At 36.9% G+C, this 21,357-nt stretch overlaps 1 protein-coding gene across 5 annotated transcripts in view; it reads left to right on the forward strand.

Annotated features, from left to right (window-relative positions):
* The window catches only part of ADGRB3 (adhesion G protein-coupled receptor B3), a 472,696-nt gene that overhangs the window by 204,155 nt on the left and 247,184 nt on the right, over positions 1-21,357 (forward strand). For all 5 annotated transcript variants that reach the window (XM_075747416.1, XM_075747418.1, XM_075747419.1 and 2 more), the window contains 5 exons: positions 1,735-1,899; positions 5,326-5,490; positions 6,380-6,544; positions 14,127-14,228; positions 14,787-14,893. In XM_075747416.1, coding sequence (XP_075603531.1) covers positions 1,735-1,899; positions 5,326-5,490; positions 6,380-6,544; positions 14,127-14,228; positions 14,787-14,893 — 704 coding nt within the window. The remainder of the gene's footprint in view (positions 1-1,734; positions 1,900-5,325; positions 5,491-6,379; positions 6,545-14,126; positions 14,229-14,786; positions 14,894-21,357) is intronic.

Raw genomic sequence — 21,357 nt, forward strand, 5'->3', positions numbered from 1 at the left:
TTTTTGACCACTTGTATGTGACCAAGTAAAAACCTTTCATCAATTGAGCTGTTACCTAGTGGGTTAAAATCTTACCTGAATGACACTTGACATTTTCTGTCAGGTATGATTCCTCAGAAGTCAGCTAACAAACTTTTTACCTCAAAACAGCACCTGAAATGACAATTTTCCTTACTTTTAATGACATGCAATAGAACTTACCTACATGCAGAATTCCCCTTGATATTAGTGATGATTTTGTGACAATATGCCAGGCAGCCGAACTTCCTTCTGCACCCTTGGCAACTGAATTTCACCTCAGGAAATGTTATTCTGATCCTTAAAAGAAAAGGGTTTTATTTGTAGAAACTGGGCAGGTGATACGTGCCTTCAAGGCAAAGGAAACCTATTCATGATAAGTTCTTTCACAGTGATGAAAAAAAGTGAGGACAAACCAGAAAATCTATTTCTTCTGTAATGTTGTGAACCATTACAAGTGATACAGTGAGATGTTGTACACTATTTCACCCTCCAGACACCCTTCAAACAGGCAGGGTTGCAGAAAGGCAGAGTTATATGATATTGAGTGTGATGCTCAGTCTGGGTACTGTCTCTGGATTTTTTCTTAAATGTCTAGCATTACTACAGTTCTCGTTACTACATTCCTGTTCTCACATGGCCTAATTTAGACTTGTGTAACTGCTTTTATTTAATCAGAAGAAAAATAACTAAAACTTGTTTTGCAGTATTTTTCAATTTATAATGAGTTGTTTTGCCAATGCACGTATGGAGTTGCCTTACTGGACCATGCTTAACTATAATACATTACAGAACTTTCTGAAAATTTAACTCAAATAGTTTCTGAAAAGGGAATTCATATGGTATATAAGCTCATATGGATACTGTATATTAGTTTCTCCTACAGTGGAAAAAAACTAAGGTAGAGAAAGACACATTTTCTATAATTCTTTATATTAATTTTCTTAAATAGTTTTATATAAAAATGTTGGTATGTTTGTAATTCATTGTGTACTCTGAAGGTGTTTGAAGTTTGCTGAGTGAACATTTTTTAAGATAGAGTGATACATGTATTACTCTGTGTGCTAAATCAATGAATATGTTCATGTAAGGAAATAGCGCAAATCTCTTTTGCTTATGTGGTCTTGGAATTTTTGAGGAAGGTAATCAAACACATGTGTTACCATGTTTCCATTGGCATTTAAACAAGTGAAGCAATTGTAAGATAACAGCCCCAATTTATGATGTTGTCACAGTAAGAAATTATTGCATTTATTCCTATATTTTCAAAAGGAAGCTTAATTTTGATTGCTTCAATTTTTTTAGTTGCCTTGAGACATAACGTATATGCCTGATTTTCATAAAGACTAGTCTCCTGAAAATCAGGGCCATTAAAGATATCTCAAGTCAGGCACCAAAAACATCACAGCTAACTTTTGAAAAGGGAAACCATCTTTCTTAAAAGAATGAAAGAAAAAAAAAGTGGTAGTGAAATTAGTTTAAAAGTTAGGGAAAATGGTTCAAAGATAAATATATTTTAGAGAAAATAGAATTTTAAACCTGAAATTTACTAGATTTTATGAAGGATTTATTTGCCAATGCTAAAGAATTCCTCTGTACTCATTTCCTTGAAGTTGGCAAAATAATTCCCATTTAAAATATTGATTTTGTTTACTTTGAAATCCTTCTGTTACTTGTGTGTCTGTTTCTGGTTAAAATCTGTTTGGTTTGTTGCAGTACATGGCGTTTGGGAGGAATGGTCACCTTGGAGTTTGTGTTCATTCACATGTGGTCGAGGCCAAAGAACTAGGACAAGGTCATGTATACCTCCCCAGTATGGGGGAAGATCATGTGACGGACCTGAAACGCAACATAAACCTTGCAATATTGCACTCTGCCCTGGTGAGCTCATAAGCAACTCTCTACTTTGTTACAGTGCATTCAAAGTGGGTTGATTGTGATTTCTTTTATTACCCTTTGCAGACAGAAAAAAAAGAGAGTTATACAAAGTGAGTAGGCAGGGTAATGTTCATAGTTCTGACTGTAGTGATATATAATCAGGATGGTAACTGTGTTCAAGAAACTACAAAAGCAGGCAATTCTTAGTTTCAAGATATTCTCTCTGTAGGGCATGGTATGTTGTGTAGCAAATCTTGATTCATGATGGGTCTTGGAGAACCCAAAAACAAGCAACTTTCTCAGTGTGGCTTAGAGGGACACATTCAGAGGTCACACCATTTATGTCAGCCATATCTGTTTGAATTATGTTTGCTTGGAGGTTCACCGTAATAATTTATTCATCATACAACAAACGTATTTGGGAAATCATAAAATTTTAATTGCTATTCATTTATTCAAAATGTATATTATTCACATGTGTGCACAGAGAAAGGCTGACATGAGTTAGGACATTATTTGAATCCCAGTTAAGCCTTTACAGTAAGAACTTTAAGTGCCCCATTTCTGGGAGTTAATAGCTAAACCACTTTCAAGAAACTACCTCTAACCAAGTAAGTGCATGGGCTTCATGTTAAACCTTCCATGCACTGAAATTTAAACTCAAACAAAATCACCTATTCTTTCAAAATAGATTTTAAAATTTTTGTCCATAGGTTATGATTAATTTTGACCAGAATTTTCAATATATGTATATATGTAGATACATATATATGTGTGTATATAAATGTATATAATATCTCAGTATTACAATGAGTTCAGTAACCATAAAGAAGATTATATATATAGTTACTGAAGTCATTGTAATAAAGGGTGTCAGGTAGCTGTAATATGAGAAATGTCTTTCATGAGTTCTGTCTGGCAGTGTGAAGGTTGCCCTTGCAGTGGGCTTGCTGAATATCCACAGTTCACAACACTGCTGCAAATAGGTTCTCCGTGACCGGAGCTCTTCCTGAAAAGGGTTGATGCACATTTTATTAGCAAATGGTTGTTTGATGATTTGAAATCAGAGATGAAGGACAAAATGGAACTTAGTGCCTCAAATAATTAAATTTCTTAGATTTATATTAAACTTGAACTTTGCTTTTCTTTCGGTCAGCAAAGCATACTCTAGTACAAAATTTGTGGAAAAGTTTTAGTCTTGAATGCAGCTGCAAAAATGTTGAATTAATCCAGTTTTTGGCCAAGTTGGCAGCTGTGCAATTTTACATGTGCCTACACAAAAGTAATTAACATGATATATGAGCATGAAGCAGAGTTGACAAGAGAAATGCCAAATAAAAATAGCAGTGAAGAAATTAGTGCATTGAGTTCACTTCAGTATTGCAAAGAAACACAAAAGATATTACACCTAATCTGTCAAAATAAGAATGAGAATTCTGGATTTTGAACTGTTGTTTGTACTTAAATGACTTTGACAAGAGGAAGTTATATACTGGTTACATTTAAAAGTAACAGTTTAAATCTTTGCTGAATGTTAAGATTTGCTGTAATTTGAATGTTCAATTTTATAAGGGAATCTTCATGTTGAATTCTTGTAATGATATTTCTGAAATAGAAAACCCACATGTTATTTGCTCCTAAAGATAAAGAAGGGAGATGTATGAAATATATGTGAGAAGCCACAGAATGAGTTTTCTCCAAAGACGCTATAATAATTGATTTGATCTTTCCTACCCTAAATAATACTATATAGCAATGAATAAAACTGAAGAGGGTACATCGAAATGTAATTTCCATAATGTTTTCCTCTTCACATAAAGCTTTTATGATTAATGAGTGCAACTAGCTTCCATGTTTGGAAAGATTTCCATTTTCTGCTGAATAAATTATCAGGGAGCAGCTTCATAGTTTGAGAGGCATCTGCATTGAGAAGTGGTTCACAACCAGGCATTACATAGAATATTTAATATAGAACTTTAGGAAAAAAACCTCAAAAGCTCTCTTGAATTCACTGGTTGCTGAGATCCTGAGCATTAGATATGGAAAGCATCTTTGAACTGTTAAAAATGTTCTGTGATTACTGTCAGGCAACAGTAAAATAGTTCACCTCAATATTTCACTGAACAGTGGTGCACCCATACAGACACGGTATGTTAAATCACTAAGTTAATGATTCTGCATCCTATTTTCATTATTAACACCACCAATTTAGGAAGCTGCTAATCCAACCCTCCTTTAGGAGAAACCTGAAATCAGGGGTTGGCAAGTTTTCAGCAGTAGTGCTTTTATGGCAATAGTAGTTATAAAACCAGGCTTTCAAGGAAGATTATTAATCAAAATTGTATTACAACCTACATTTTGAGTTTATACTGGGTAACTGCAGGTGCAATGAGGAACTGATGATTACTGAAGTCTGAACGAACAATCAGTAATAACACATTTCAAACAAATAACACTGTTTTCAAAAATACTGTCTAGTCCTATTATCTATTATAGACCACGTAATTTTTCACTTGTATGGGAACTTAATTGCTTTATATTTTTTATTATTTTGTTTTTTCATACTTTCATTTACTTTAAGAAGATTTCTGATACATGAAATTAAAAATAACAATCCTAAACCTTTACTCATGGGAATATTCATCCAAACTCAAATGTATGGGCTAAGACAAAATACTAAATACAGAACTGGTCACTCTATCATTACTGTTTAAAAATTCAACTTGACAAATTTAGAGGGAAGATTATGCAATATGCAAACACAGAAGCAGACCTGAGGAGGAAGGCAGGCCATTTCTGTCCACCTACATTTTATCTCAAAAGAATGTTGAAGGTCTGAGAACATTTACCTTACAGGCAGGATGAATGATAAAAGTATATTCAGCATTATAAGTATAGAGAACAGAAACTGTATGTGAGGCAAGGTGGTAATTCCTGTTTTCCTTTTCCTATTCAACTAAAGAGACTTAATTTCACAGTCAGGACCAAGAATCTTATAAGCCAACCTGTCTGAGTGACTGCCGCAGCTGCAATACATCACTTTGAAGGGCTCGGGGTTTACATGATACAAGACTGGCCCCCCACTTCTGCCGAAAAAGACAAGAGCGGTCTTTTTAGTAAGGCCTTGTTTTTAATAAGGCCTTTCAAACTGTATGGTATGCAAGCAAAGTCATAATTTAGCCTTTGTTACATCAGTGTATAATTAGAGGAGATGGAGCATTCTTTACTTGAAGAAAAAGGAAAGCAGTTTTAAACAATTTTAAAGTAGCTCATAATGGTGGTTTCTGTGTTTGCTGTAAGAAGTCCAGCATCTTCAGGCTAGGCCCAGCCCGAGGGGCTGCATTCAGGCCTAAGTTGAAACCCCCTGACCTAAGCGCGGCTGAGGTGGTAACTCTGCTGTCTCCATCTCTTTTGTGCCTGCTGCGGCAGTCGACGGACAGTGGCAGGAGTGGAGCTCGTGGAGCCAGTGCTCGGTGACCTGCTCCAACGGCACCCAGCAGCGGAGCCGGCAGTGCACGGCAGCAGCCCATGGCGGCTCCGAGTGCAGAGGGCCCTGGGCCGAGAGCCGGGAATGCTATAACCCTGAGTGCACCGGTGAGTACCCACGGGCGCGGGGAGCTGCAGCTCTACCTCTCCGGCTCAGGAGGGACTTGAGGCTGGTCCTGCCAGTCGCTCTGAGCCGGGAGCTGGGGGTACTCCAGCAGACTCACCGGCCATCGCAGGCCTCAGCGGGCCGCAAAGGGGCAGAGCGGCCACCTCCAGAAGTAGGCCTGAGGCCTCACTCTTTTTTATTTCATGAGGTAAAAAGTTAAAGAATGCATCCGGAAAGACTGCACGACGGGCTGCATACCAGCTTTTCAGTTTTATCACCAATTAAAGGACATTCAACAGTTTTAGAAAGATATTTTTGAGGCCTAAAAAACTTGATAAAGTGTTTCGCGAATCTAGAAAGTGAACGTATATGAACTGATTCCCTTTTACACTAAGACTAATTCATGATCTTCTGGCAGTATAAAAGCAGCCTTCCAGGGTGAGTAAATTACATTTATACGTACTTTTAAGCTTCAGTTGCACTGTCAGAGCATGTAAAAATCAAGCTCCTAAAATATCACATGCAAAAATATTTTTATCTGGTTTTTTAAAGGGTACTTAGACACGTTGTGTATGTGTATCATTACCATATAACAGCACTACACAAGTATATAAAAAAATACAAAAGGGACAATATCTGTTTTGCAGTCTGAGAGTTAATGTGTGCCATTTTTTTTAATTTTATCTTGAGATGCAAGTTATTTAGACAACAATCCCATATTTATGAGCCAAATAGAGACTTCCCTATCTTCCTTGTGCCTACATCTACCATTTCTGTCACTGTTTGTTATATCTGGGGGGCTTTCTTCTCTTACCCAAGTAAAGAATAACCTATATACCCTCCTTTATGACTGTCTTTATTTCCCCACTGTAACTATGTTTTTCCAAACAGCAAATGGCCAGTGGAACCAGTGGGGGCACTGGAGTGGCTGTTCCAAATCCTGCGATGGTGGCTGGGAGAGGCGGATAAGGATCTGTCAAGGTGCTGCCGTGACTGGGCAACAGTGTGAAGGAACCGGAGAGGAAGTCAGACGGTGCAGTGAACAGAGGTGTCCCGGTGAGACGCAAATAAAATCACTGTTATTATCTACACTACAGTATGGCTTACTTTAATGGTCATCTTTAGGAGAGACAAGATCAATGTCCATAGAGCAATCGCCATAAAGAGCCATATCTGGCCTTGCTTTAAACAAGTCACTGCTGTTTTTCTCAGTAGAGTTGTGTTTATGTAGCTGGGTGCAAACTAGCCCTGTTGGATGGATATATGAGTAATGCATCACGTTTTAAATAAATCAAAATAGCATAGTAAAGAAAGTTATCAGAAAAATATTTCATTGCCTAGGTATGCCTATGTTATTTAGAGTGGCAATAATTTGCTACAGAAATTCTCTTTGAATGCGCTGTTTCTCAGAATATCAGGGCTGTATTTGTAAATCATGGAATTCCTTTTATCCAGTGTACAAGGGACGTCTTTGTAATATGTTTGGGGTAAATGCCAGTGCAGTAAAGATAAGGGAAAAAGTGAACCTTACTGTACTGTATAGAATGAATGAATACATGAGCAACATTTTATAAAAAGGAATATAAAATGACAAAGGCATGGTTTTTAATATGATGCTTAAATATATTTCTTTGCAGCACTTTTTACTTTGCCCTCCCAACAGATTTAAGTCTGTCCCACTGAAAGCTAATAAAAGTGTACTTTTGAGCTTCTTCAAAAGTGATGAATAAACAAGAACAGCTGGTGAATCTAATCATATTTATCTATAAAGTCACATTGTCCTAAAGTAAAAGAATGTATTGTTGGATAGGTGTAAGATAACAAAATAAGGTGTAAGTAGTATAGGATGTATTAGCCATTCGCTTGGGAAATTATGTGTTCTGAACTGCAAGCCAGGAGGCAGAAAAAAATCAATCTAGTAATCTCTTTGCCTTCTGGACATTTCGAAGGCTATGTTCTCTGCTAGTCAGAAAAAGGACTTAAATGGCAGGGATGCTTTGGGTCAGGAAATGGAAAATATATCAGATGTGAATTTTATGTTATCAAGCCCATATTTTCGTAGACAGCATGTTTATCCCTTGACAGCCATCAAAGAACAGTTTACAAGGTATTTTCAGTACAGTAGAACAATGAATCTCATTGCATTTAAAGAACAAAAAAAGGACTATCTGTAGTTATAAAGTTATAATATTATACTGGAGAAGCTAATAAAATTTAACTTCTCAAATTATCTCTTTAATTTTAATAAAACATTCATTATTTGAAAAGCAGTACAAAACAGTATTTATATTGGATTCTGAAACAAATTATAATTTCCATAGTTAATGCAGACTTCCTCTATAAAAGCACAGCACTAAGAGAAGGTTAATGTGAATCTTCTCAGAAAGCAGATCAACCAGCTTCTGCTTATAAAACCATTCTTGAAATAATTTGCATTTCTATATTTAAAAGAAAAACTATGCTGCAGCATTCCAATTTTCAAAGGTTGCCACCTGCTGTTAATAAAATATTTTACAGATGTATTTCCAAGTCAAATGCACACAGAGCTTTATTTGCCATTTGCTAAATTTATTTATTTACTTGATTAATTCCTGATTAGAATCACTATGCTTATAGAAACCATAACCTAAAGCACCTTTTTAACAAGCTATAGTGGTGCAGAAGATTATACTTGAATAACAGATTTAATTTATCTGTTTCTAGACTGACATTTACTAAAACATCTCAAATTTAAATCTAGCTAGTGGATAATTTACCACTGTGATGTACAGATTTGCATTTTATAAACACCAAGCAAAATTTAATATTACTGTACAGAGATGATCATTCAAACTATAAGCAAATTTTATTATTTGTATACTCTTCTTCCATAGCCCTCAAATAGTTCAGAAAAGCTATTTTTGTCTCATTGGTTTCTTTTTCTGTGTAAGTCATTGAGAAACATAAGCGACTAAAATGTTACTTTTTTCTTATATTAGCATTGCTTTGCCATTAGTGTAAGACCTGATACTCAGCTCTGTAGATCTGCATAACATGTTTGTAAAGTGGATGAAGCTGCACCTGTTTGTATCACCCAGAGGTCTATAGACTTACAGAAAGTTGAATTATAGCTGACTTTAAACTGTGAAAGCAAAAGGAGAATAAAATCTTTTTCTATTATGCTGGCCACTGTTAGTGACATACTTTGCAGAGCTGTTTACTTGGCTGACTGAAAATCTTGACTGGACGTTTTATTGTTTGAGTTCTGCATTATCTGAACATTGTACAAAATTTTCTTCACAGTCAATCAGTGATACTCTTTGAATGGTTCGGACAGGGACTGAATTACATCAGACACTCCTAGAAGCTGAATATAAGCAGCAGTAATAAAGACAGGCTCGGAACTATTATCTGAAAGTTGATTTATCAAACAGCTTGGTTTCTGGACAGATGTTGATTATCTTTCTTTGTGATCTATTTCTATTCACAATTATCAGTTTTAAAACTGTGGTTGTTTCTTTACATTGTGTAATATTCTGGGAATGAAAAACAAAGATCTGAAGACATTTTGGCTTCAGTCATTGTTCCTTTGTTGTATCCCAAACGTCTAAAGTTAGATTTCACTCCTAGTAGGTCAGCAGTGTTAAGGATTTAGTACTCTGCACTCAAAGTATCCTTTTGTGAAGTATAACTTCAGAAAATTGGAAACAAATCAGAGAAAGGAAAAAACCTGCTAGATCTGCTAAGCAGCTAGTCATGCAGAAATCACTGCAGAAGACTTACACAGGATAAATGAATAGGTCTGTCCCACAGGAATAAAGGAGACAGCTATGTAACAAAAGACATTCTAATGCATAACTGATAAGGAGTTACATGGCAAGCTGATCAGAAACTTTTAGAGAAATGTGCAAGAGAAGTAAGGTAAGTCCCAGCAAATATGTCAGTAAAAGGTAAAAGAGATGTGAAAACTGAGAACAAAGTACAGTATTATTCAGGAGAGAAGACTTCTGTAAATTTATTTTTATAAAAATTGGACCATGTTCTTATGACAGTTTTAATATCTTAGTTTCCAATAATACAGTAGTGGTTTCCAGAAATACTTAATTCCATAATAGTTAATTCTATAATAATTCTATGCACGATCCAATATTTATGCTTTACACAGATTTTACTGAAAACAGGTCCTGAATATTTTTCTCATAAGCCTATTTTCAGTAGTAGAAAACATAGTATAGGAATTTTGACCACAATATTACTGAAAACAATTATAGACCACCTTGTTTGTTAACAAAATGATAACAGTGCACAACTGATGCCAAAGACTACCTAATGATTTCCTACTGAAGGTAGAAGGTTTCTTCAGAGGCAATACTATCTAAATAAGATAGAATATGATAAGGAGGAAGATTCCAATAATTGTCAACAACTAAATAATAAAATTAAACCTTTGTGTTTTGTTTTGTCTCTGATTACAACACTACTCTACAAGACGTTCAAAAGCTTTTTTCTATTGTTTTTGTTTAAGATAATTTTGCCTGTGGCATTGAATTAGGATTCAAGAGAGGAACTGCAGTTCTGGGTTCATTTGTAAGCTATTGTGTGCTGTTGGCTAATTTGCTTCATCCTTTCTTTCTATTACCCTTTCCCATATTTTTTTGCTGCCTAGGTAGATCATAAACTCTGTGAGGCTGTGCGTCTCTCTTGCTTTGTCTGTATGTTGTATAGAGCTTCCTCAGATCCCAGGTGGGTTGATTGCCTCTTGGGGATGCGCGTCCTATCACCAGTAATGTCAGAGGAGGATGCTGCTTCTAGACCACTGAGTTTGTTGAGTGTTTGTGCTTAGGTGGGATGAATTCAGGCCTATCATTACAGGGGTATAATGTGGTAAATTTGAGCACATGCTTTATGTGGGAAGATATTGCTGAATCACATCATCAGTGAAAGAGAGATCTGCTTTTTATTTGCCAATTTTAGAAAATTTACCTAAGTATTTGCTGTTTGCTTCTAAATTTTAGCAATTCTCTATCATTTTGTATAGCTAGCTCACATTTATCTGTGGGTGTGTTATGAATTAGTTGTGCCATAGTTACAGAAATGCTTGAACTCGTCCTGAGCAGAGCCAGCAGGGCCAGCGAGTTTTTTTAACTCAGATATAATACCACTCCAGCGTCACTGTAATGTCTCCATGGGCAACACGGGTTAGAGCCTCGCAGATGCTTTAATGTGGGTGGATGCCTGATTAGTAAGCTCTGCCAGATATACTTTAGCTTTGGGAAGAACTGGTTTGTTTTTTATGTGCAGCATTCCTTGATCCAAGGTATTTGTACAATATGTTGAAAAGCACATAGGTGCAGTGCAGAGAGTCAGCCAGGGACCAGAAAAATTTGTTTACCCAGGCTAAGTGATACCTCTTCCAAACATTGACTTGCTCCCACATCTCTTTCCTGATAGCTCAGAGTCCTGGGAATACCTTTTACTTTGAATACAACACACAAGTACACAGATTATCTGTGGCACTAGGTTAAGTCAAAACATCATTTTGAGTTCTGAAAAGTGCAATGCAAAAGCACACAGATAGTATCTTTCCAAATAGATGGGAATTTTCTGATATTAGAATCATAGAGTCATAGAATCATAGAATGGTTTGGGTTGGAATGGACCTCAAAGATCACCTAGTTCCAACCCACCTGCTGCGGGCAGGGACACTCTCCCAAAGCCTTATCCAACCTGGCCTTGAACACTTCCATGGAGGGGGCATCTACAACCTCTCTGGGCAACCTGTTCCAGTACCTCACCACTCTCACAGTAAAGAATTTCTTTCTAACATCTAATCTAAATCGACCCTCCTTCAGCTTAAACCCATTACCCCTTGTCCTGTCACTACACTCCCTGATAAACAGTCCCTCACCATCTTTCCTGTAGGCCCCTTCAGGTACTGGAAGGCCGCAATTAGATCTCCCTGGAGCCTTCTCTTCTCCAGGCTGAACAATCCCAACTCTCTCAACCTGTCCTCATAGGAGAGGTGCTCCAGCCCTCTGATCAGCTTCGTGGCCCTCCTCTGGACTCTCTCCAACAGCTCCATGTCTTTCCTGTACTGGGGCCCCCAGAGCTGGACACAGTACTCCAGGTGGGGTCTCACAAGAGCGGAGTAGAGGGATAGGATCACCTCCCTTGACCTGCTGGTCACACCTCTTTTGATGCAGCCCAGGACACGGTTGGCTTTCTGGGCTGCAAGCGCACGCTGCCGGCTCATTTTGAGCTTCTCATCAATCAATACCCCCAAGTCCTTCTCCTCAGGGCTGCTTTCAATCCATTCCTCGCCCAGCCTATAGTCGTGCTTGGGATTGCGCCGACCCATGTGCAGGACCTTGCACTTGGCCTTGTTGAACTTCACACGGTTCGCATGGACCCACCTCTCCAGCCTGTCAAGGTCCCTCTGGATGGCATCCCTTCCCTCCAGTGTGTCAACCACACCACACAGCTTGGTGTCATCGGCAAACTTGCTGAGGGTGCACTCGATCCTGCTGCCCATGTTGCCGACAAAGATGTTGAACGGTGCCAGTCCCAATACTGACCCCTGAGGAACGCCACTCATCACTGTTCTCCACTTGGACATTGAGCCGTTGATCACCACTCTTTGAGTGCGACCATCCAGCCAATTCCTTATCCACTGAGTGGTCCATGCATTGAACCCATGTCTCTCCAATTTAGAGACAAGGATGTTGTGCGGGACAGTGTCAAATGCCTTGCACAAGTCCAGGTAGATGATGTCAGTTGCTCTTCCCTTGTCCACCAACGCTGTCACCCCAATTAGCTGTGACTTGCTAACATAAAAGAGAAAATATGGTGTATATAAGTATGAGTATATATGCATGTATGGGTTTTTTGGTTTTGTTTTTGTTTCAGAAAAAAACCCAACCACATTTTGCATTCAGTATTTGGAGGGAAGTAAGAGTTTTAGTTCTGAGAATCAGCACCTAAAGTGTCATCTAGTGAACACCTTTGAAATGGCCACAGCTGCATGACAAATATACTTCTCAAAGAGCCCTAAGCTTTAGCAAATTTATGTAATTTATAATATTACCTCTGTACTATGTTACTCTCCCCAAATCAGAACATTTCTTTTGTTTATAAGGTCATAATAGGATGGTAATTGCATTTGCTTATGTCACCAGATGGCTTATGTGTATCAAAATCTGGCTTTTCGCACTGTAACATTGGCGTGATGCATTCACTTTTTGAGATTGTCTGATGCAGTGTTAGCATTTTAGATTATGAATATAAACAACTTTCTTTGGGTTTTGCCATTAATGGATCTCTTGCTTTTTTAGCAGCACCAACTGTCTTGATTTATGATTCAGGAATGCTGATGGTGAGGCAAATTTAGCAAGCAATTTTTCTGCCCAACTGTGATTCATATTAGTATTACTGAGCCATCTGCAAGGTATTCTAGAGGGTAAAGCTTTGTGTGAAAGTCTGCGCAGTTTCCTTACTCACCTCAGTCTTCTGTCAGCAGAAGTACAAAACAGGGAGGATGGACAGTTTTATGGGTGAGGTAATGGGATGGGCAAAATCTGTAATCTGTTCCTGCCTTGCTAGAGATTTCCCATGTAGCCATGGGTGAATCGTTGAATTGCTTTCTGCCTTATCACCCCATCTGCTGTAGTGATAGAATTTCCTTTCTCTTTTCGTTTTTCTTGTTTTGTAACTGCTTTACTGTAATACAGTGTGGTTACAATTTTCCTGAAATACATATAATAATACTTTTAAACAATTCATGGCTTTTCTCTGCTGAACTTGGAAAGAATTAGATTTCAGTACTTTAAGTTGTAAGATGACTTCAGCCAGATGTTTGCTGTGTTTATCTAATTCACTCAAAAATCATAAACTGGGAATCTACAGTAAAAAATACAAAGAGCAAAAGGAATCTGTAAGTCATGACCATATGAAAATAAAACATGAAGCATTTGCAGAAGCTTTGTTTTCCCCATGCATTTCTGTTACTACAGAATTGTGAAAATATTTTTCCCTTTAAATGGTATTGCAATAAGCAGTAAAAGGCCATTTTGGTTTATAGCCTCTCAGTCCCACATTATTGACTATGCTTGCTTAATTACCAACTTGCACTGAAACACATCTCAAAGAAATAACCTGCTTTTTGGTTTTCAGAATATACAGCTCTCATTTGATACCTTTAGCATATTTAATGTATCACCTGTGGTTTCAGAACTGATTCTTTCACATACAGTTTAAGTTTTAGAAAGATCTTCAAAAAATTTAGTGTAAAAGATAAGCATCACAGCTTATAACATTTTAAGTATCATCATCTTCTGATATATGCCTAATATTATTGATCAAAATAGAGCAACAAGAAAAGATTCAAACCTATTAACACTGCAGTTACAACCTGAAGAGTGTTTGACAAAGAGAAAAAAACCACAGACATTATGACATATAAGCATCACAAAGACAGATATTATACAAAAATTCCAGGTTTTGCATTTTTGCAGTTTTGCACTTCATTCTTAAAATTAAACCAGATGATGTTAACATATACATTTTGGGAAAAAATAGGACAAGGTTTAAGACTTACTTTTCTGATATAAAATAACTGTTTTACATTAATGTTTCTATTTAAATTCTCATTTCTGTATGGCAGCACCTTATGAAATATGTCCTGAAGACTATCTGATGTCAATGGTGTGGAAAAGGACCCCAGCTGGGGACATGGCATTCAATCGATGTCCTCTCAATGCCACAGGTACAGTATTAGTTTGAAATTATGTGATGATAAAAAAATGAGAAATCTTTTGCATTGTGTTCTAGACAGAATCATTACTAGACTCATATACATATGTATATATGCATATATGTGAATATATCTATGTAAACCCCACATATTTACATATGCATATGCATACATACAGTATATACATGTACATGTACTCTGTCTCTTATAGCTTACATATTTGCACGGGTCTGTGGTGTGTGTATATATGTATACACATACATGTATGCATTATAGCCAGAGAGAAGAAGCTGAGAAGAAATCAGTTTGACAGGACCTATCAGGCAAAGTGATGAAAATGAAGCAAAACATAATAATCTTTTTAATTAAGTAAACACTGCTAAAAACCCACAAAGTGAACATTGAAATGTGTTTCAGAATCTTATACTACTCTTTATGTACTGATGATCATTGCATTAAATTGTTTCTGTTTGTGCCTTTAAAATAGCATGGAATGTATTTTAAAAAGGTTCATTCCTTCCAATTGCTCTCACTTATATAAATATATTCTGTCTTCTTTGTGACTTACAGGCACCACTAGCAGACGCTGCTCTCTCAGTGTTCATGGAGTGGCCTTCTGGGAACATCCAAGTTTTGCTAGATGCATATCAAATGAGTACAGACACTTGCAGCATTCAGTAGGTGCAAAGCCAGCTTTAGTACTTGCTCTGTGTATTCATTACTAATCATTGGTGTGAAAAAAAAATGTACTTATTTACTCTCAAGTCAGATTTCTGATAAGAAATGCAAGGAGGAAAATAGACCTAAGAAACAATAATTTATATTCATGCAGATTATTCTGATCTTGTATATTGCTGGTGTTTGAGTGAAAGAAACTTTGTCTTACTGTAGAAATGGAAAAATTAATCAGATTCCCTTTTTTCATGTGCACTATGTGAAATTTTTACAGGGGTCAGAGGTAAGACACATATTTTGGTTTATTAGAGAATGAGATGTGAATAAATGAGATTTACTGGAAGATTGACCTGCTGAGTAATTTTATAATGCCTTGAATTCTTAAACTGCACACTAGGAAGTCAGAAACGATACTTCTTTTTGCTAGCAAATTTAGAACTTCACCTTCAAATGTACAGGAAATTATTATAAGGTAAAGCCATTGCAGTGAATTGGAAAAAGTAAAGTAGCTCTAGACAAAGAAATATTATGGGTTTTTTTCAGTATGCTTAACAAATGGTTTCTTTGTAAAGCATATGCATTATACATGTATCTACTGCCTAAATGTTTTTATATGCATAGATGTAATACATTGTATATATTTCATTATAAATATACTACTATGGTATATGCTAGGTATATTGATTGTGTTCTATTTTCATAGACAAAGCATTCAACCAGGTTAATACTATTGCAGGAAGAGCTCCTTTGAAGATTCTCATGGACAATGGTTTTTGCCTGCATGATATATTTTACTGACATTCTTATTACTCTGCCTCCTTTTCCAAAGGCCACTGCTCCATTAATCATTCAGCAGAGGGGCACTAATACAGCTGTGTGCTTCATAACTTCCCAACCTCTCAACCAAGTGCAACACTTCTGTAGCATGTTTAAAAATCTTTGGTGGCTTGAAAAGTAGTAGTCTGGCTGTCATTCCTCAAATCTGACTTCCCACTTAGAGGAGATTTTGATGAATTCTTTTTGAGCAGCATTTCTGTTTCATTAGATTCCAACCTAAGTGAGGCCTGGGATTCAGTTTTAGGGTAAGCCAAAGCAAGCATTATTTTTAAGATAACGCAGAATAAAGTGTCAAAGCAATTTTCCCCACTACAGAGAAACTTTCCTATTTTATGTAGCTGTCTGTATGTCGCTCTATCCCTTTAGTGTTCATGCCGGAAAAAACCACTAAGTTGGCTGTAACTGCTTTGCATTTTACATTTTTGATATTTTATTCTTTTGCAACAGCTGCATATACTATGTCTAAACATACTTTATGGGCATGGACAGCAGTACATTTGTATTTCATTTGCTTAGAATCTGTATTTTGGTAAATAGGACAATAAAGCCAATGACTGTAGGTAATATATATATGCAGTTTCGAATACTAATAATGTCATATTGCAGAACAAAAAAATCACATTTTGTGATTGAAAACACAGATATTTCAAAGTAAAGCAAATTACTTCTCTTTTACTTGCTGTTTTTGCATTTAAATATTAGAATTTTCTGAAATATTTAAAGGATTTTGAAATATTTTAAAGTGTTTATTCATCTTGACCTGCCAGGCCAGACGACCATCCCTTTAGAGCTTAGTTCTTCTGCTCTTATCTTTTTACAGTTCATATCAACATTTATTCATAGCATTGATCCTCATGCCACTGATTCTGTAGTAATATTCAGCCTTTTCTTTTTATGTTATTGCTAGAAGTCATTCATAAGCATCTCAGACAGTGGGAAATGCTCTTTCATGGTATTCAGTGGTTTGACTTACCTGGCTAACTTTTGGTGAGGCACTGCTGTTTTTTGAAGAGCTGTAAGTCTATCTGGCAGGAAGGGGTCATTGTTGGACAAAAGACAGCATTTCTAACCCAGATCAGATTTATTTATTCTTCTATATTTCCTTTTTTTCAAAATATTAAATACGATGAGACCACACTGTGAAATAATCTTCTGCCAAAGAACATTTAAAAATAGCTAAAGCTTCTTTAAAATTACACAAGCATCTAAACATCATCTTATTGCTGCACAAAATTTCAGTCTAGTTTATATGCATACAAATTAAAGGAGAAAAGTGAATTTCTTTTACACTTGGGAGCTGTTCACAAAGAAAATTAGCTTGTCTGACATCTTACTGCTTCTGAAAGTGAACAACACAGCATATTTAAAGAATTGTAGAAAATAGAGGTAAAGACCTATAAGGTCATTGCCCTGCAAATGCAGGCTTGTCCCGCCACGATACATATGTTAGTTCTATAAATCCCTGAAAATAGGGCTTTATAAGAAAGCTGTTGACAGACGGAGTTGCTATAATAAATATGTGTGCTTATGAAACCATTTATGAGATGCCTCAGTGTGATAAACTTACCAATAATACTATTTTACTAATTCAGACGAGGAGTAGTGAGGGGTGTCACTGAGCTCTATGAATGTTCCTGTAAAATCTGAGTCTGAGATGAATCCCTTTCATTTCTTACATGAAATACATAGAACAAAAGTAAGTGCCTAGTCTTCAAAAATTACATTTCTAAAGTTGATTTAAAGCAGTTGATATATGTAAATATACATACAATACTTAACACATGAAAGCATGCCCTCCTGGAGGAATACGGACAGGTGCCTGTCTCTTTGCCCTCCAAACAAGCCACATATGATCCAGAACTAGCCCAGAAGTCATGTAGTTGAATTCACATGGTGCTCTGCCTAAGCAAATGTTCTCTAAATAAAAGTGTTTCGTATGTTGGGAGCTAGAGAATACTGCCTTGGCCACAGACCCAGCTAACCTGGCTACACAGATTGTGGACTGGAAGCTTACAGTTATGCTAGTAAATAAACTAAACTGCCCAAGCTTAAACACTGTTCTTGCAGTCATCTACACTGTTTAACTGTTTATCTGTTAGCATACTCCTTGACATAATTTAAGACCAAGCCAGTGAGCACTCTCCCAAACAATGCCTAGCATCCTTTAGAGGTTAACGTGGCAGAGAGACTATTCCCATCAGGCAATAAAAACATCGTTTTCCGAGACAGAGGAGGGAAAGACAGTTTAGCTTGAGGGATACAAGCTGTCTGTGCTCATTGGCCTCACGGCTAGACAATATTCCTGTGGCTAATTTATTTACCTGTATTTATTGTTTAGATAGTAAAACCGCCTTACATTTGGGCAGCTTGGACTGTGAGTAGAGAAGTCCAGAGCTGCATGTGTCCACCAGTGAGGCCACACCTGGAGTACTGTGTCCAATTCTGGGCTCCCCAATACAAGAGGGATATGGTGTTACTGGAGCAACGGGCTACTAAGATGATTAAGGGTCTGGAAAATCTCTCCTACGAGGCAGGGCTGAGAGAGCTGGAGCTGTTGAGTCTAGAGGAGAGAAGGCTAAGGGGGGATCTTATTAATGTGTATAAGTGTCTGAAGAGAGGGTAGAAGAAAGCCAGAGCCAGGCTTTTTTCAGTGGTGCCCAGTGACAGGACCAGAGGCAATGGGCACAAACTGAAACACAGGAGGTCCTGTCTGAACATCAGGAAACACTTTTTCACTGTGAGGGTGACTGAGCACTGGCAAAGATTGCCCAGGAAGGTTGTCAAGTCTCCATCCCTGGAGACATTAAAAAGCTGCCTGGACATGGTCTTGGACAACCTGTTCTAGGTGACCTTGTTTGAGCTGGGGGGTTGGAGCAGATGACCTCTAGAGGTCCCTTCCAATCTCAATCATTCCATGAATCTGTGATTCTATGACTCCCATGACTCCAGAAAACTGGAAATTCACACAAGGCAGCAATCCTGAAAAGCCAAGTCGTAGACTTCCACTCTAATATCAGTATGATTTTTACTTTCTTCCTAAAGATAACCTTTTCCTGCAAACATTAATACAGGTTTTCAGCAGATGTCCATATTAAGCCAGAATTCTATGCTATATAGAGTATAGAACTTTAGTACATAACCACAGGTGATTGACCCCTGAAGACTGTTTCCTTACCGTATGTAGCTACAGTAGATTCACTGTGTCATGCACAAAGCCTTTTGTATTTTTACAATTTTCTTTATTATTCACCTGGAAGTGACATGGAACAAATTTCAACCCTTAAGAAGCAGTATTAAAGTAGCAGAAACCCAGCTAGTGCTGCATGTTCTTCAGCTTGACTCAAGACTTGTATGGAGACCAATATGGTAGCTATGTAAATCATGCTAAAATGGGACTGTCTTTTCATCTCAAAATCTGTTTGAAAGTCTTTTTGCAAAAGGTGAAGAGTCAGTAAAGTTAAAAATACACTCATAATGCTAAAGATAATATACTTTGCTCATAAACCCCCAGCACCATGAATAATTTAGCTCTTTTTCCAGCCACTTAAAGAATGTGCCAGGCAGAATTACTACCTCTACTCTACTCAGGATAGGCCTGTACTGGCACTTCAGATGCAGAGTATTGGCACTTCAGAAGAAACCAGTGTTTGCCATAGGTTAAATGGAATTGTCTAGATACGTGGACCGCTTTTTGATAAATATATCAATATTATATTTAATATTCTATTACAATAGTTTCAGAGTAATTAATAATCTTTAATTAATATATCTCCTAACATATGCTTGAGTTCAGGCTCTGCTACATCTCCATTTTTTGTTAATGGGGAACCAAGGGAGACCAATTAAGCAGAAAATTTATCTCTGGTCTTCTGAATTAGTGCCTAGCCACTTTTCCTTCTTAATGTTCATACCTCTCCATATGACAGCACAGAAAATCCCTGGCATGGTAAAAATATAGTAACTACGGTGCCTCTGAAGAGACTATACACTGGAACATGATGAAACAGTGAAGGGGAATGGTTTGGCTTGTGGAGTGGAGATTGGCAGTCAGCTTGCATCTTTCGAGGGCACAGTGCCCTACACTATTCATGTGTAGGAGATGGAGTAAAAGCAGTTAAGAGGATGATGCACTTCAGCTATGCAACAAATGTACAGCCTGTACTTTCATTAGTTTATTTTACCTTATGGACTATGGAATGCATGTCCCTTTTAAAACTAGGTATGATAATTAGATCTTTTTTAATAATGGAACCAATTAGTCATGAATAATTTATCCAACATTTGGTACAAATCAGTCATCAAATGAATTCAACAAATACTGTTTGACCAGCTTATACAGCTGGTTGACTAATATGAAAAATTATTCACTGAACAAATGAAGGGACAAAAATGCCAAAATCCATGAAATAAACCTTTGGGAAATTATTTGGTTAGCTCTAATAATAATACTTAAAGAACCTAATTAGGATTATTCTTACTAAAGCACTATAAGTGGAAAATGCAAAGTGATAAATAGGTATAATTTGCCTTCTGGAATTGTGACCTAGGGGATTAAGCAATAACTTGATGAACAGAAAAGAAACATCACAGATTATTTATCAGGTTTTCTTCTGGATTTCTTGTATTGCCTTAGCGTGTTTGTAGTACCTGCAGTTTTGCATTAAGAAAATGCTATTAATGAAGCATGGCATTTCAGGATTGTTATTAGTCATCTTTGCAGCTAAAATGGAATATTTTGCCTAATGCTGCACAATTTGTTAAATGTGTTCTTGAGAAAGAGATTACAGCAAAGAAAGTCTTCCAAGTTTTATTGTGGATGAAGATGAAGTAAAGTCATAAGGTTGAATAAGGTCTAGTGGCAGGGGATATCCTTTCTTCAGTTCCTTCTGGAAAGTTCTTTGTCACATACTGATCACCAGATTTCAGTTAATAGGGAGGAATTTCCCTGCATTCTCTAATTCGAGATTATATTCTCAGAACTTGCAGGTTTTTTACCCTCTGTGGGATAGACATGGTTTGGGATTTCAGACCATTTTACCAAATCAATTACTGCTATAGCAGAAGTTATGGGCCTTGTTAAAGCCTGTTCTCTCTTTCTACCTTCGGCAAATAGTTTCATTTTCTGAAAACTGAACTCCTTTGGTCTAACCAGCATATTTTAATCTCTTTAAAGAGCATCTGTTGGTAGCTTAATGGAGTGTTATATATAGAAAGGCAGATTAGATGATGATCTAATGACCCAAACTTAGACTGTATAATATTATGAAATATTCTTCTCATTGCTTATTATCTTCTTTTTATCTGGCAAAGAAAATGGTCTGCCTAATTATTTTACTTAAAATAGTTTACTTGAGCTAGTACTTGGTTAATTTGGACTATTTTTACTGAGATATGTTTTCATAAAAGAAAGATATCTCCAAAATGTTCCTAAGTATTATTCTGCATACCTGAAATTTTATAAGTAGATCAGGCATCACACAACTCCACTGACTAAATACACTGTCAAGTTAGGCTTAGCATCACCATGAGAGTTTGCAAACTGAATCTTGTGGCAAAAAGAAATTAAAGCAAAAAAAAAAATACATACCACATGTATGTATTTTGGCTGCCACAATCAAGCCAACTTGGC

The sequence above is a fragment of the Balearica regulorum genome, chromosome 3 (genome assembly GCF_011004875.1).
Source record: "Balearica regulorum gibbericeps isolate bBalReg1 chromosome 3, bBalReg1.pri, whole genome shotgun sequence".
NCBI classification, from domain to species: domain Eukaryota; kingdom Metazoa; phylum Chordata; class Aves; order Gruiformes; family Gruidae; genus Balearica; species Balearica regulorum.